General features: G+C 37.7%; 2 protein-coding genes across 3 annotated transcripts in view; one reads left to right on the top strand and one right to left on the bottom strand.

Annotated features, from left to right (window-relative positions):
* scube3 (signal peptide, CUB domain, EGF-like 3) overlaps positions 1–9401 on the top strand; it is a 71048-nt gene extending 61647 nt beyond the window's left edge. For both annotated transcript variants that reach the window (XM_056385572.1, XM_056385571.1), the window contains 13 exons: positions 726–848; positions 999–1115; positions 1228–1323; positions 1460–1576; positions 2071–2232; positions 2376–2579; positions 3205–3366; positions 3490–3657; positions 3756–3917; positions 4002–4199; positions 4325–4477; positions 5918–5997; positions 6297–9401. In XM_056385572.1, coding sequence (XP_056241547.1) covers positions 726–848; positions 999–1115; positions 1228–1323; positions 1460–1576; positions 2071–2232; positions 2376–2579; positions 3205–3366; positions 3490–3657; positions 3756–3917; positions 4002–4199; positions 4325–4477; positions 5918–5997; positions 6297–6449 — 1895 coding nt within the window. In that variant the 3' untranslated portion in view covers positions 6450–9401. The remainder of the gene's footprint in view (positions 1–725; positions 849–998; positions 1116–1227; positions 1324–1459; positions 1577–2070; positions 2233–2375; positions 2580–3204; positions 3367–3489; positions 3658–3755; positions 3918–4001; positions 4200–4324; positions 4478–5917; positions 5998–6296) is intronic.
* LOC130175220 (sushi, von Willebrand factor type A, EGF and pentraxin domain-containing protein 1-like) overlaps positions 9398–15991 on the bottom strand; it is a 28583-nt gene continuing 21989 nt past the window's right edge. Inside the window, exons 5-11 of the mRNA XM_056385575.1 lie at positions 11504–11797; positions 11205–11399; positions 10426–10522; positions 10255–10328; positions 10001–10174; positions 9722–9907; positions 9398–9626 (exon numbers count right to left, since the gene is read on the bottom strand). Coding sequence (XP_056241550.1) covers positions 9604–9626; positions 9722–9907; positions 10001–10174; positions 10255–10328; positions 10426–10522; positions 11205–11399; positions 11504–11797 — 1043 coding nt within the window. The 3' untranslated portion in view covers positions 9398–9603. The remainder of the gene's footprint in view (positions 9627–9721; positions 9908–10000; positions 10175–10254; positions 10329–10425; positions 10523–11204; positions 11400–11503; positions 11798–15991) is intronic.

Below are 15991 nucleotides of genomic sequence, written 5' to 3'. Positions count from 1 at the left end.
AGCGCGCCTCTCACAACATTTCCAAGCAGCTCCGGCTAGTCATCGGCAGAGCGCTGTTGATGAAGTCATCATCTTCTTCTGGGAGTGCAGAGGCACACAGACTGTTTTTATTCAGGGTGAATAATTGAATGAGACAAGGAAGAGCATTTCATATCAGCAGGCCAGATCATCAATCACTGTCATTATCTCTGCCTCGTCCCCGGTGTCTCCGCCACTTGTCCGCGGCCTGGCGCATCCTCAGCCCTACTCACTAAACTAATTTTGTGTCTGGCGTCAATGCTAGCGAGCCCGCATCTGGATCCCGGATGCTTTTAGCGGTTTGAGCTCAGCATGTGTTTGAAAAGGTGATTATAATTTATTGCTCACCACAAGTCTTCCTCACCGAAGAGCAGAGAAGTTTTGACCATGAAATTGAATGTGGCGACATCAAAACGAGGAATCACTTCTGTTTACACGCAAACATATTAATCTTCCCAGAATGTGACTCTCTGACAGGATGAATTGAACTGACCTCACAGGAACCCCTCATTCACAGCTGTGCTCTTTCTCAATCAGTCTGTTTCTCTTTTACGTTATTAAACAAAATGAACTCCAGATTGTTTTGGACACAGCGTTTCCCAGAGTTTCTGATGTCATCTTTGTCTCATATTTTAGATTCATTGTGTGTGACTAATCATTTTATGCATGTACACTAAATGTCTATGTGTGAACATATACTTTCACAGATATTGACGAATGCAGTATAAATCGTGGGGGCTGTAAATATGGCTGCATTAACTCCCAGGGCAGCTACGAGTGTACCTGTCCAGCAGGGTTCAAGCTGCACTGGAACAGGAAAGACTGTATTGGTATGTAGCAGCACTGCCCCCCTGTGGCCGACACACTGAGTCACACTCAAAGCACATAAGTCTCCTCTTACCAGTGTCTGTCTCTGCCTCTCTGTCAGCTTTCTTTGACAACACTGTGTGATTCAGTGCTTTTTTTTTTTTTTCTCTCAGAGCTTGTGAAATGTCCTCTGGGACTGGTCGCACCAAAAGCCACTCTGACCTGTAGCAAGACGGGGAAGAAAGAGAGCTGCTCTCTTACCTGTGCCTCTAAAGCTCACTATCTGGCAGGTATGTCCCTCCCAATAAGAGTGTAGTCATAAAATACAACACGATAGTCCCTTAAACTGAGAGGGAGAAACATTTTACAAACTTATTGGGTTTGTGTTTGACCTTTTTGCAGAGTCTGACAACAGCTACTCGGTCAGTTGTGGCATCCCCATCCTCAGAGGAAAGTCTCCTTCCAGGCTCAACTCCAGCAGCAGTCAGAGCTGCATAGGTTCGCTGCCCTCCAGATTCTTAAAAAACACTTTTCAGTGATGCAATGACTACAGAACTCGCAGTTTGTATCTGCTGTTATTGCTGTTGCGATGTGTCAGTGTGCCCCTACCCACTATTGCTGTGTTTGTCTGTAGAGACTTTGGCCCCTCCAGTGAAGCAGACGGCTTCGTTCAAGATTAAAAACGCCAAATGTCACCTGCACCCTAAACTGACAGGCAGGACGGAGGACAGGGGACGGACACTAGGACCAGGTCAGTTGCTATCTGCGCTATCTGTGTGTGCTGTGGAATACATATGATCTTTTTTATGCAAATTGAAAGGGATATATGATTGAGAGCTGAAACAGTTGATTAATAAGTTTAGTGATGACAGCTTTTCTGATAGTGGATTAACTGTTTCTAACGTTCATGCAGCTGCTCAATTGTTAGGATTTGCTCTTTGTGATGCAGATACTGTAGGTAACTAATTATTAATGAGCATTTTTCACAAATTTCCTGACATTTTATAGACAAGACAATTAGTTTATTAGTGATCAAAATAATCAGATGAATCAATAATGAAAACAATCATTAGTTGCAGCCCTAATATGGCAACTAATGATCTGTCAGTCACCCTTGAGCCATACCCTCCAAGAAATTATAGACTAACTCTCAAACTTTAAAGAACATTTCTTATTTTTTTCACCTATACACAGATTTATCTTACACATTATTGCCTCAGACTATGTAATATCATGTGTCTACAGGAGGGGGGCAGCCCTGCAGCAACTGCCTTGTAACATTTGTCAACCTCAAATGTGACTCCTCCAAGAAAGCTAAAGGGCGACGTGCTCGCAACCCTTCTAACAAAGAGGTAACCCGCATTACTTTGGAGCTGGAAGCTGAGGTCAAACCTGGAGACACTACAGGTCAGTCGTTTTATCAAAAAAATTTCCAAACAATTACTACCTGTGTCGACCTAGTGATTGTTTCATTGTGCAACGGATTCCAATCTCAGTCAAGGCCATAATTATTTTCTAATTATTGTTTTTATTTATTTACCCATAACCAGGCAGTTGCAATCTGAGCTGCCTGAGACAGCGCATGGAGAAGCAGGTTAAGACCTACATCAAGGCTCTGAAGAAGTCCATCAACCAGGAGCGCTTCCTGATCCGAGTCGCTGGTTTGGAATACGAGGTGGCACAAAAACTTCCCCAGGCTGCTCCCAGTCAGGAGAACTGCGGGCCAGGCTGGGAGAGGGAAAGTGGCCGATGTGGTAAGAGCAGAGAGCGGGACCAGGAGAGTCAGATGAGCTGTTTTTTTTTCTGATGTGCAAATATATTGGATTTGAGAATTATACAGCAATGGCAGACTGAGAATCTAACCTTATATTAAACCACACACTGTTATAATCTGCAATACAGGGTCATTTGAAGTGTACAGTCAGTGTCCACTTTATTAAAAGACTAGTTAAATAAATAAATCTAGTTTTATGCCAAACACGTTTAGCTTTTATGGACATTGTCTTAGAGGTATTTATTCAATTATACAGTCTGTTTTGGCAGTGAGGTCATAGTCCGTTGCACATTTTAAACACTTCTCAATGAAATCTAGTCAAGTACAACACCACCTTTAATTATTACCTCAATAATAAACATATAACTGGTTTTACACGTTTCCAACAAAGACTGAACATTTCGATCTTCATGAAGATGTTGTACAGGTTTATCTAGTAAAGTGGCCACTGAGTGTACAGTACATCCAAGTTTACTGGGTCACCTGTGCTGTATCAACCAGAAAACTAAAAAATCTAAACAGAGTTCAAGGTTTGCATGTATTTTTTTTTTAACTTAAGTAATGTGTGTCATCTCTGACTGGAGCCATTGTGGATATTCTCTCAGTCAGATGCTTGCCAGGGTCTTACTACCATGGTGAGCAGGAGCGCTGTGTCCAGTGTCCCCCAGGCACTTTCCAGGAGAAGGAGGGGCAGCTGGCCTGTGACCTCTGCCCTGGCAGTGATGGCCACGGGCCGGTCGGGGCACGAAACATCTCCTCATGCGCAGGTAGCCTAATTTAAAGTCCCAGAGACAATATTAAATATGTATGTATATGTATGTATTTCTGGTCCAGTGGAGAGCTGCTGTCTTTAGTAAAGCCGCTCTCTTTGTTCTTCAAATCAAATCCAGGCCAGTGTCCAACAGGGTCCTTCTCCAGCGATGGGTTCAAACCTTGTCAGCCATGCTCTCAGGGCACCTACCAGCCAGATTTGGGACGGACCCTGTGCTTCCCCTGTGGGGGAGGACTGAGCACCAAGCGGGAGGGTGCCAGCTCCTTCCATGACTGTGAAGTCAAAGGTCAGCTTTTACTCTTTTTGTACAGGCAGGAAAATATACTTGAATAATCTGTAAAGTCTTGCCCACTACTAACATGTTTCTTTGATTTCATCCTGTAGTTCAGTGTTCTCCAGGTCATTACTACAACACTACAGTACACCGGTGCATCCGCTGCCCCGTGGGGACCTATCAGACTGAGTTTAGACAGAACTACTGTATTTCCTGCCCTGGGAACACCACCACTGATTTTGATGGCGCCACAAGCGTCTCTCAGTGCAAGAGTGAGTCTGAAAGTGACTTTTCTGTTGTGTCAGATTTTTTAAACATGAGCGGGAATCTAATTAGTTTTGTTTGTGTATGTCTAGATAGGCAATGTGGTGGAGAGATGGGCGAGTTCATGGGTTATATTGAGTCACCTAACTATCCCGGTAATTACCCCGCTAATGTGGAGTGTATTTGGAACATCAACCCACCCAGCAAGCGCAAGATCCTAATTGTGGTGCCGGAGATTTTCCTGCCATCAGAGGATGAGTGTGGAGATGTGTTAGTTATGAGGAAGAACTGTGAGTGCCTTTCTTTCCTGTTCTTGCTTTAGTGGAATTTATTGTTTACATATGTAATTGCACCATAAAAAGAACAGTTCCAAAAACCTGCTTAGTCATTGTTGTCCTCTCTGTGTTCTTCCCAGGGTCAGCCACATCCATCACCACCTATGAGACATGTCAGACGTACGAGCGGCCTATCGCCTTCACAGCTCGCTCCAGACGTCTCTGGATCAACTTCAAGTCCAATGAGGCCAACAGCGCCAGGGGCTTTCAGATCCCCTACGTTACTTATGATGGTATGTGACATGCTCATTTATTACACCAGCTAGTTTTTACTATGAACTGCAGTGTTTATAAAATCAGATTTTGCAAACTGAGAAACTCTGTGACTCAGTTTATAATCACCTTAAAGTGTGACTATGTAATTTTCAAACAACAACACAATCTTCCTGAACAGTTGAAATCATAAGCAAAAACACACCCTTTCTCAGTTCAGCACTCTCAGGGGTTTTACCACTGCAGCCTTGCTTTGTCAGGTATAACCAATAGCATATGATTGTTAATGATAGCAAGCTTTACATATTGCTGTGCAGCTGACATCACTGACTCATTTTACTCCACTTGTGCTGTTTACATCACATAGCAGCTTATCATTTGACACACACTAAATTTCAATGGCTTCATTTCAAGTACTTTTTACTCAAATATCTTAACTAAAGGTCCACTTACAAGCTTTTTCCAGAGCTTTCAATCACATCTCATTGCAGAGCAGTTAAAACCGCTGGAAGAAGCTCATTTAAGCAAACTCTGTGCATCTACTGAGGAAAACTGTGAGATGTGGTTATAAGCTCCAGAAAAGGTAAATAAGTGGACACTGAGTTTTTGAAAATACAGTTTCCAAGGTCATGAATTCATGTTTTACACCCAAAAATGTAGCAACTGACTCCGGATAACAGGAAATACATTGAAATTCAATGTGTCATTATGCTGTAATTATCATTTATGATACGCCACAGCGGCTGCAAAGTTACATTGTTTAGGGTCAGACCACAAAAAAAGTAAACAAACAAAATCAGAAAATGTCACTTTCCTCGAGTGCGACAGAGGCCAGTCATGTAGATACTTTTGGTTTTATTTGCCCAGGATTTGAAATATTCATTCTTATATTCAGATTTCTGCCTCCACCCCCAACACAGTGGAGGAGAAGAGAATTTTGTTTGAAGTTCTGTATGTTATAAAGCTGATATTAATATTTGAGAGTTTAAAACAGGCAATATCAGCATATTGGTCTTTTTTTTTCCATTTATTTTTGATATGGCTCCTTTTTTTATTCAGAATTGTGACAAAGATGTTTTGCTGTTGAAAAAAACAACCTGTCAGCACAATCTATGTAACAGTGACCCTGTCTCGAAATAACTCAAACATACAGTATCTTTGGAATTACTGCAGTTTCTTGTTACTTCTCGGCAGACATGTACATTGATACCGCTATGTCTACAACAAGCCAATATCAGTTTAGCTCGACTACAACATTTGGAAAGCACCTTACCTTTCCTGAAACGTCCCATTAGGTGACAGGTAACTGAGTCAGTGGGAGTTTCCATTGTATTTGTTTGTTTTGGCCACACCTGTGTAGTATATTATTTCACCATATTGCTGTTGATATGCATGACGTGTTTTTCAGCAGGTCATTAGGTGACTAGTAATTGTGTTGTCTCGTGCATTTATGAATTCAGAGGACTACGAACAGCTCGTAGAGGACATAGTGCGAGACGGAAGACTGTACGCCTCAGAAAACCATCAAGAAATCCTCAAGGTTGGCACTCTTACTTCTTACTGTGTTTAGTTCAGTCTTTACTTATTGTTGTTACAGCAGGGAGGTGACTCAGTTAAGCAATAAGCTGTAGATGAGAAGGTATTGTTGGGCTTAACAAAGCTGTTACTAACACATTAGTATTTGTATGAGTCAGATGGCACATTGATATTGAAACGGTTTGTTACTGTCGTCATATAGTAGGTGTGTAATTTATTGGGTAATAGCTTCAAATGTAATTCAGACAATTGTTAACTAAAATATGTGATTCTATTGACACATGTTTTTTTTCTTCCCAACAGGATAAAAAACTGATTAAGACTCTTTTTGATGTGCTGGCTCACCCTAACAACTACTTTAAGTACACCACTCGGGAGTCCAACGAGATGCTGCCTCGCTCCTTCATACGTCTCATAAGCAGCAAAGTCTCAGCTTTTCTGCGACCATACAAGTAAAAGGTCACACAGTTGCTGATGCACCGGATCGCGAGCCCCCGACATCCCCCTCCACCTTCCAGGCCATGTCCCGCAACTCCCACAGGGCTTAAAAAAAAAACAAAAAAAACACAAAACATACCACCATGTTTACCCTCTTATTTTCCATAGGCTTTGACAATAAACACTATGCAGACCTGAAAAATACTGAACATTATTTGTGTTTTAGGTTTTTTTTTGTCAGTTTCCATTCAACACAGGTCTGCAGTCCCGAGCTCAATCATTTAGTGGGATATAGAGTATATGAGTGGGTTTGGTTTCTATTGTGTTGTGCAACGAAACCACACAAAAAACACAAAACAATAGAAACGGCCATTTCAGACAGGAGTGGCGTTTTGTGTGCGCAGTTGAGCTTGATAGTTATTGTGTTTGCGTAAATGAGTTCCAGCTCCAGCTCCAACCATTAAGTATGACTGTAAGTGTTGTGTAAGTGTTGTGTAACCCTGGTTCCATCTTCCGTGTCTGTGTGCTGTCCTCGAGGAGGAGCAGTTGTTAAATTCATGTCGCAGCTGCGTTCCAGGTCATTTATAGCCTTACTATATTTGAGCTCTTAGAGCGATTTCCAAGAGTTTTACTGTTAAAACAGTTAATCTGTGTTTTGGTCCGTCTGTCTAGACTGTACCGGTATTTTCCAACGTGGAGATAATTTCTGTTGCTTTTTGAAGCCAACTTGAAGCAAATACAAAAAGGTGGTTTGTCAATCCAGGAACACAGTGAACATTTGGGAGATGAATAACAAACTAACATTGTAAGAGCCACAGAAATGAGAATGTGATGTCTAGTGGAACATGTCTCGGTGAGAGAGAGAGAATGTCTTTGAGGGACATTATGTTTGCTGCTTCTTTTAAAAAGGTCACTTTAATTCTTCAATCTCACTGTCTTTCTGATGTACTCTACACATTAATAGTCTATACGTTTAAAACAAAAGAAAGCTCAGAATCTGAAATACTTTAGTTCTCACACACAGTAAGTTGATAATCTCACATTGCCTGTCTGTGGACTACCAGTTTTATTGTGTTTTTATTTCAATCTTGTAAATAATGAAAATAAATTAGACGAGGGTTGAATTCTTTAATCCTATTTTTTTTTCTTTTTTTTTTTCTTTAAACGCAGGCCCCCCAAAATCACTTTCTGCCCTTGTTCCACCCATCTCAAATCCAAAGACACCCAGTGCCCCCTCCAAACACCCCACAAACATTTTGTTCTGTCCCAATGAAGACAGCTCTTCCAAAGACCGCCCAAAAAGGGGCGGGTCAAGGCATTTTGTGCACTACATTTAGAACCCATCATCCTACCTTTTTAGTATGAAGTGCAATGAATGAAGATAACACACCTTAATCTTGGTTACGCCCACATAAAGGTTGTGAAATGTGTTTTGGGCTGCAGTCTTTTTGAGACTCATTGTATGAAATATTTATCAGTCACTATGGGCAGAAGATGTTAGGTTTAAACATGTAACTCCAATCCCAAAAAAAAAAAAAAAAAAAAAAAAATTAAGTCTGTTAAAATGTGTTATAAATTTGTATTTGGTGTGTAAAAAGAAAAAAAAGAATTAAAAAAAAAAAGTGATTTCAAAACAGTGACCAAAACAGGGTAAAATAATTTATGTTTAGTAAAAATCTAACTTTTCTTCATGTAAGGATCTGTAAAATAGTTTAATAGTAGAATAGTTTGACATTTTGGAAAACACTTGTTTACTTCTTTGTCCAGACTTAGATGAGAAGATTGATACCATTCTCGACTGTACAATAAATATAAAGCTATAGCCAGCAGCTGGTTATCTTAGCTTAGCCTAAAGAGTGGAAACAGCTAGTCTGGCTCTGTCAAAAAGCTTAATGAAACCTGCCCAACTCACCTCTAAAGCTCAATGATAAACACATCGTCTTGTTTGTTTAAAATGGTACAAAAGTCAGAGGGTAAAAAACAAGAAGTTGTGGTTTGTGGGGGAGATTTACAACTATAACTGGACCAGGTGCAGTAACCTCCAGAAAGTGAATAAGCAAATTTCCCTAAATGTCAGGACTATTCCTTTAAAGTCGTTATCACCACCACTGCAGTTGAATCAGTACAGATGACTACATGGTCAGTGGGCAAGTGACAATGATAACCCTCTAAAGAAATTAAATCAAGTTGATGCTTACTCTGTCTAATGATTATATATCAGGAAGGATGTTTTGTCCCCACTCATGTAAATAATTTTTTTTTTTTTTTAAGAAGTGGGATGGTACAGTTCATATCATGTACCAGCCAGTACCTGAGCTTTAGGATGACACAAAAGGGAATTTGACCACAGTCAAAGTTGAGGGAAATGCTGGGCCATGCCATGAAGAAATCATGTCAGATTAAAATTCCTCTCTACACATCTCACTTAATGCAAACAGTCAGATTATTTACATTATATCTATGTAGACGCCATCACGCAGCATCCCAGTGTGCTCACTCGGCCCACATGCCCTCATTCCCCAACCCCCACCCCGGAAGAAAAAAAAAAAAAAAAAAAAAAAAAACAGAAAACAGCTTCTTTCCTGCAACCTGATAAATTTGTTTTTTTTATTTTATTTTATTTTATTTTATTTTTTTTTATTGTTGCCTTTTAACGAGAGTTTGCTATGATGTATCATAGAGTTGATAATGATATTTGCACTTGAATTGTTATTGCTCATGTAAAGAAATGTCTGGATTTTGTATTGTCTTTTTAAATGAATGGAATTGGTGTTCTTATTTTCTTGTAGCTTGTTTGTTCATGAAATGTTCACTCACCGTTTAGTCTATAGAGATGATACACATACAGTAACATTATCAACTGTAAAAAGAAAAAAAAAAAAAATCTATGTACAGAGGTGAATGAAACAAGTTTGTACTTGTTACTGCCCAAAACGCTTACCGAAATAAACATACTGTACTTCAGCTTCATTTCAAACAAATTTTAATGTCTGTATAATAAGTTCATACAAGTTTCATCAGCAAATAATATATTATGATTAGTGCATTATTGAAAAGGTGGCTTTTAAAAAAAGCAGCATTTCTTTTAGAGGGTAGATTATGTTAGCTTAAGAGATCATCTTTATCATCATCCACTGGCTGCTGTTGAATGGTTTAAGCAGGTTGTAGCTCATTAGCCCCTCCAGTGTTGTCGTGCTAAAAAGAAAAAAGATAGGCATGATAAAATTTTATAGTGTTGTAAAATTCATAGGTATACCAAGTGCTTCATGTACAACGAGTTGTTTACTTACGTGTGCGTCTACATTTGGGGAGGCTAGGGGACCATCGGCCATCATTCTCGCAGGTAATGATGCTCGGGCCAATCATAGTGTAGCCTGGCTTACATTCAATTGATATAGTGTCCCTATATCGATAGCGGTCATTGTACGCTCTCATCCAGAAGGCGCTAGGCACATTTGGAGGTGGACAGGTCATTTCTACGAGAAGAAGGAAATACATTTTTATTCTGTTCATGACAAGAAAGTAAGAAGTAAATGTGTCAGGATTGCTGCATCACTAATATCTAAGACCTTGGCATTTGGGAGGAGGTGCACTCCATGTCCCATCCTTGGTACACGAAATATCCATTTGTCCAATAAGGGTTCCCACACGACAGTGATAGTGAAGTACAGCCTTGTATGCGTAAGTCTCTTGAATGCCTATCATCTCAGCATTTGTCACTTCAGGCTCTTCACACACCATCACTGGAAGAGATACAAGAGTTTTAAAATGGCTAAAGAGAATCAGGAAATTTAAAATGATATGTTTTGTTTGTTGGCTGCACCTTCACAAAAAGGAACACGTCCATCCCAGCCACCAGGCATGCAGTTTCTGGTTGCCCGTCCTACAAGACTGTACCTGATGACAGGATGTATAGAAGGCATCAGTTTGAGTGAGAGTAAAGAAGAATGTAAAAGTTAAATATACAGTTTGTATGAAAGCAGCATTATCCTACCCCTCATCGCAGACAGCTGTAGCAGTGTGTCCAAACACGACACCAGAATATATAAACTGGCCATTTAGAATCTCTCCTGCAGACCCACATGGCTTTGCTTGAGGAGGAAAAGACAATTTTAATTTGACAGGACATTATGCACTTGGAAAAATAGTTTTTATATTCATGTCCACTGCGTTGGAGATTATAAAGTGCAAATGCAGTGATTAAAAGGGGGGCAGGGTTACTAAATGATTTTATTTATACCTCAGTTTCACATTGGTTTCCTTTTCATTCACCATTATATGCAAGTCTGAGACTTGAAACTTGCTTGACTTATGATTATCATTGGATTACCTATTGACTTAATTTTGTGAAAATAAAGCTGTTGTCACCACAGCCATTTAATAAATTGAATACGAAAGGTCTGCACTGCATTATCATGCAAAAGTGATGTAAGTTTGAGATAAAAGCCAGAGCATCATGATGATAGATGAAGCCCTAATACAGACCTGGAGTCTATGTTTCTGAAATATGAAAAGATAAAACAGTGGCTGCATGGAGAACAGCAGACAAGCAGTACCTAAAAGCATGCTGTAGCATTGAAGACTTACAGAAGCTTAAGATGTAAAATCATCCTTCAGAAAGAATCAGAGTCTTCTCTGATGAACACAATATTACTGCAGTTCTGCACATGACAATTCATAAGCTGTTCAGTAATGTACAAAATAATTTATAAAAAAAAACAAAAAAAAAAACACAAAAGGTCCGACTGTAGAGGCATATGAAAAAGTTCTTACGTCTACATTTTAGGAACAGTCGTGTCCACTCTCCATCCTTGCACATGCGGTATCTGCTGCCACGAGCTCGAATGTAGCCAACATTACACGTGTAATAAACTCTTTCACCAGAAGCAAAAGATGTCTTTGTGATGTACTTGTCAGCAAGGGTGGCTTTGGAGTTGCTGGTGGTTTGAGGGACACCACATCCACTTGCTGGAGAGGAAAGTGTCAGTTAGGTGAAAGGAGATGGCAAGAAGACATTTGTGTATCTAAACTGAGATGCTACACAATTGGCTATTCAGTAGAAATAAACTTACGTTCTTTGTTAGACGGCTGTTCCTTGGTGGATGGCTGTTCCTTGGTGGATGGCTGTTCCTTGGTGGACGGCTGTTCCGTGGACGGCTGTTCCTTTTTATCCTCGGGTGAAGGCAGACACTGAGGGAGCTGAGGGTGCCACTGGCCATCAGGGCCACAGGTGACCTGCTGAGCTCCATCCAGTCGGAAACCCTGACCGCAGGTGACGGTCACGTTGTCTCCCACTCGGTACACAGAAACTTCACCACTCTTGACAGAGTTGGCCACTGGAGGGCTGGAGCAGGTGGTCTCTCCCTCTGATGAGAAGATAGGCTCACTTACTAACATGACTTTTTTCCTCAGAGATAATAATGGGCACTGTCTGATGGCTAGTGGAGGAGGATGAATAGATCTTTTACTTAAGTACAACTAGGAATAAAACAATGTACAAATACTGCATTGCGAGTAAAAGTCCTGCATTCAAAATCTTAAGTAAAAGTCATCAGCTAAATGTATCCTTTTGACCAGTGTGTAAACAAGTACAGAGAATCCTCTTTAATCAATCCCATATTCTGTTCTCAGTATGAGCTGTTCCCATCAGGCAGACGGTGCAGAGCTTGGCAGGGCAAAGTGAATCAGTATAAATTTTTTTTTTTTTTTTTTTTTTTTAATATATTAAATGTAAAAAAAAAAAAAAAAAAAACCTTTGTGCCTCTATCAGTTACAATTTTAAAACAGTAGCCTAAAATAAGAAGGTTACATAGGCTGTACTGAAGGACAAAACTACAAACTAATGATGGCTCAGGTAGACTTAATTTATTCATCATTTTGTGTCTTCTGTAATGTCTTCTGTCTGTTAGTGTTGTGTGCTATATATGTGAACTGGTTTAGCTGAAGCAAATTTTAAGTATTTTATATACTGTTGGTTAGTTAAATCTATGTATGTAAATGGAACTAGTAACTACAGCTGTTAAATACTCAATACTAAAATGTTCTAAAAGTTCAGCACAAAAATGTATTTAGTATGTCATCAACAGTAGTGGAAAGTACCCAACACTCACCTCTGAAAATTTGTAAATACACTGAACAAACTGTCAGACAGCACAGTGAAATATTGAAATATATATGTTACAGTACAGAGCAAAACCCTGCTGGGGTTGGTCTGGGAACATCTGAAACTCAGTCCTGCTTGGAGAAAAATGTGCTACAAAAAGGTAGGTTGGGGTCTGGACACCCGACACAATTCCAGAAAATGACTTTCATATTTCAGTGAGATCCAAATTGACATATACATATGACTTCATGCTGAACAACTCAATATTCATTTTCACAACTTTATGGGCATAATGGAAAAGATGTTGAAATGGATTAAGGGCAAGGGCATAGGTTTGGTCACAACATTGTATTAGAGGGGTGGTGGGGTTGTTACATCCCTACCAAAGAGATTGGCTTTTTACTGCTGTCAATTTATTAACATACAAGATCTGAATTTACATTCAGGAATGCCCATAAGCAAATGTAACATGTACATGTGTTGAATTTATAATTTAGAAATAGAGGAACATATGAAGCAAAATGTGTATGTAAAAATTGCATATGAAGCCCGTTAGATATAAATTGGAATAATATATTGACATATGATATTGTTCCTATTTATATCCGACAGAAAAACAATCCTGTAATTATGTTATTCTAGTATACTATGGCATAAATAGTGAAAAAAAACGACATAGTATACTATGGCATAAAAAGTGAAAAAATGCCATAGTATACTATGGCATAAAAAGTGAAATAACTTCATAGTATAGTAAGGCCTAAAAATGAAAAAAAAAAAAAAAAAACTAAAAAAATCGTATACTATATCATAAAAAGTGAAAACACTTCATGGTATAGGAAAGCATAATAACGTCATAGTATAGTAAGGCATAAAAAGTGAAAAAACGCCATAGTATAGTAAGGCATAAAAGTCATAAAAACGTCATAGTATGGCAGGGAATAAAACTACATCATAAAGTAAGCCATGGCAGCTATGGCATAAAATGTTTTAAAAAAAAAAAAAAAAAAAAAAAAAAAAAATTATATTAGGGATTAAAAGGTCATAAAAATATCATAGTATGGTAGGGAATAAAAAACGACAGTGTAGTGAGGCAAAAAGAAGCCAAAAAAAGTTATACAATAGTAAATTAAAAAATGTTATAAAATGTCACAGTATTGTGACAGCCCTGAGCAATATGATCCTATTTTGTTTTGGCCCGTTCCCTGTGTTTTTTTTCCCCAGGTACTTCCTGATTACCTGACTGACTTCACCTGAATGGGGATAAACTGGGATATTCAAGATGGCCTCTCTGGAAGGCTCCCAATGCGATTTTATGTTGTTTTATATTGTGTTGTATATTGTGTTAAGGCCTCAGTTTTTGTAAATGTAGTTTAAGTTGGCTTTGATTTTCATAGCACCCAATACCTACACTACATTACTGACTACACGTTTTCAAGTTTGGTTAGGTTAAATTGAGTTATCCTGAATAAATATTTTTTTTTTTTTTTTTTTTTTTTTAATAAATGGTTACTGTGTGGACCTCCATTCTTGGTTATGCTCTTAAATGAGCTGGGCTCATCAGTATTATATTATTATACTATGGCATAAAATGTCAAAAAAACATCATAGTAAATTAAGGCATAAAAAGTCATAAAAACGTCATAGTATGGTAAGGAATAAAACAACATCATAAAGTAAGCCATAAAAAAAGCCAAAAAACGTAATGCCATAAAAGTGTCAAAAAACGTCATAGTATAGTATGGCATAAAAATGTCAAAAAACATATTATATTAGGGCATAAAAGGTCATAGTATGGTAAGGCATCAACTAACATAGTATAGTAAGGCATAAAATTGCCAAAAAACTTAATAGTATGGCATAAAAATGTCAAAAAACATTATATTATATTAGGGCATAAAAGGTCATCAAAAGGTCATAGTATGGTAAGACATCAACTAACATAGTATAGTGAGGCATAAAATTGCAAAAAAAAAAAAAAACTTAATAGTATGGCATAAAAACGTCATAGTATAGTATGGCGTAAAAACGTCAAAAAAAACATCATAGTAAATTAAGGCATAAAAGTCATAAAAACGTCATAGTATGGTAAGGAATAAAACGACATAATAAAGTAAGCCATAAAAAAGCCAAAAAACGTAATGCCATAAAAGTGTCAAAAAACGTCATAGTATAGTATGGCATAAAAATGTCAAAAAACATTATATTATATTAGGGCATAAAAGGTCATCAAAAGGTCATAGTATGGTAAGACATCAACTAACATAGTATAGTGAGGCATAAAATTGCAAAAAAAAAAAACTTAATAGTATAGTATGGCGTAAAAACGTCAAAAAAAACATCATAGTAAATTAAGGCATAAAAAGTCATAAAAACGTCATAGTATGGTAAGGAATAAAACGACATAATAAAGTAAGCCATAAAAAAGCCAAAAAACGTCATAGTATAGTATGGCATAAAAATGTCAAAAAACATTATATTATATTAGGGCATAAAAGGTCATCAAAAGGTCATAGTATGGTAAGGCATCAACTAACATAGTATAGTAAGGCATAAAATTGCCAAAAAACTTAATAGTATAGTATAAAAATGTCAAAAAAAACGTCATACTATATTAAGGCATAAAAGTCATAAAAACATCATAATATGGCAGGGAATAAAACGACATCATAAAGTAAGCCATAAAAAAGCCCAAAAACGTAATGCCATAAAGGTGTCAAAAAACGTCATAGTATAGTATGGCATAAAAATGTCAAAAAAAAAAAAAAATTATATTAGGGATTAAAAGGTCATAAAAACGTCATAGTATGGTAAGGCATCAACTAACATAGTATAGTAAGGCATAAAATTGCCAAAAAACTTAATAGTATGGCATAAAATTGCCAAAAAACGTCATAATATAGTAAGCCATAAAAAAAGCCAAAAAACGTAATGCCATAAAAATGTCAAAAAAACATCATAGTAAATTAAGGCATAAAAGTCATAAAAACGTCAAAGTATGGTAAGGAATAAAACGACATAATAAAGTAAGCCATAAAAAAAGCCAAAAAACGTAATGCCATAAAAATGTCAAAAAAAACGTCATAGTATAGTAAGGCATAAAAATGTCAAAAAAACATTATATTATATTAGGGCATAAAAGGTCATCAAAAGGTCATAGTATGGTAAGGCATCAACTAACATAGTATAGTGAGGCATAAAATTGCCAAAAAACGTCATAATATAGTAAGGCATAAAAATGTCAAAAAAACATCATAGTAAATTAAGGCATAAAAAGTCATAAAAACATCATAGTATGGCAGGGAATAAAACGACATCATAAAGTAAGCCATAAAAAAGCCCAAAAACGTAATGCCATAAAGGTGTCAAAAAACGTCATAGTATAGTATGGCATAAAAATGTCAAAAAATGTCATAGTATAGTATGGCATAAAACGTTAAAAAAACATAATATTATA

This window comes from Seriola aureovittata, chromosome 9 (genome assembly GCF_021018895.1).
Source record: "Seriola aureovittata isolate HTS-2021-v1 ecotype China chromosome 9, ASM2101889v1, whole genome shotgun sequence".
NCBI classification, from domain to species: Eukaryota; Metazoa; Chordata; class Actinopteri; order Carangiformes; family Carangidae; genus Seriola; species Seriola aureovittata.
This window is presented reverse-complemented; position numbering and strand designations above follow the sequence as displayed.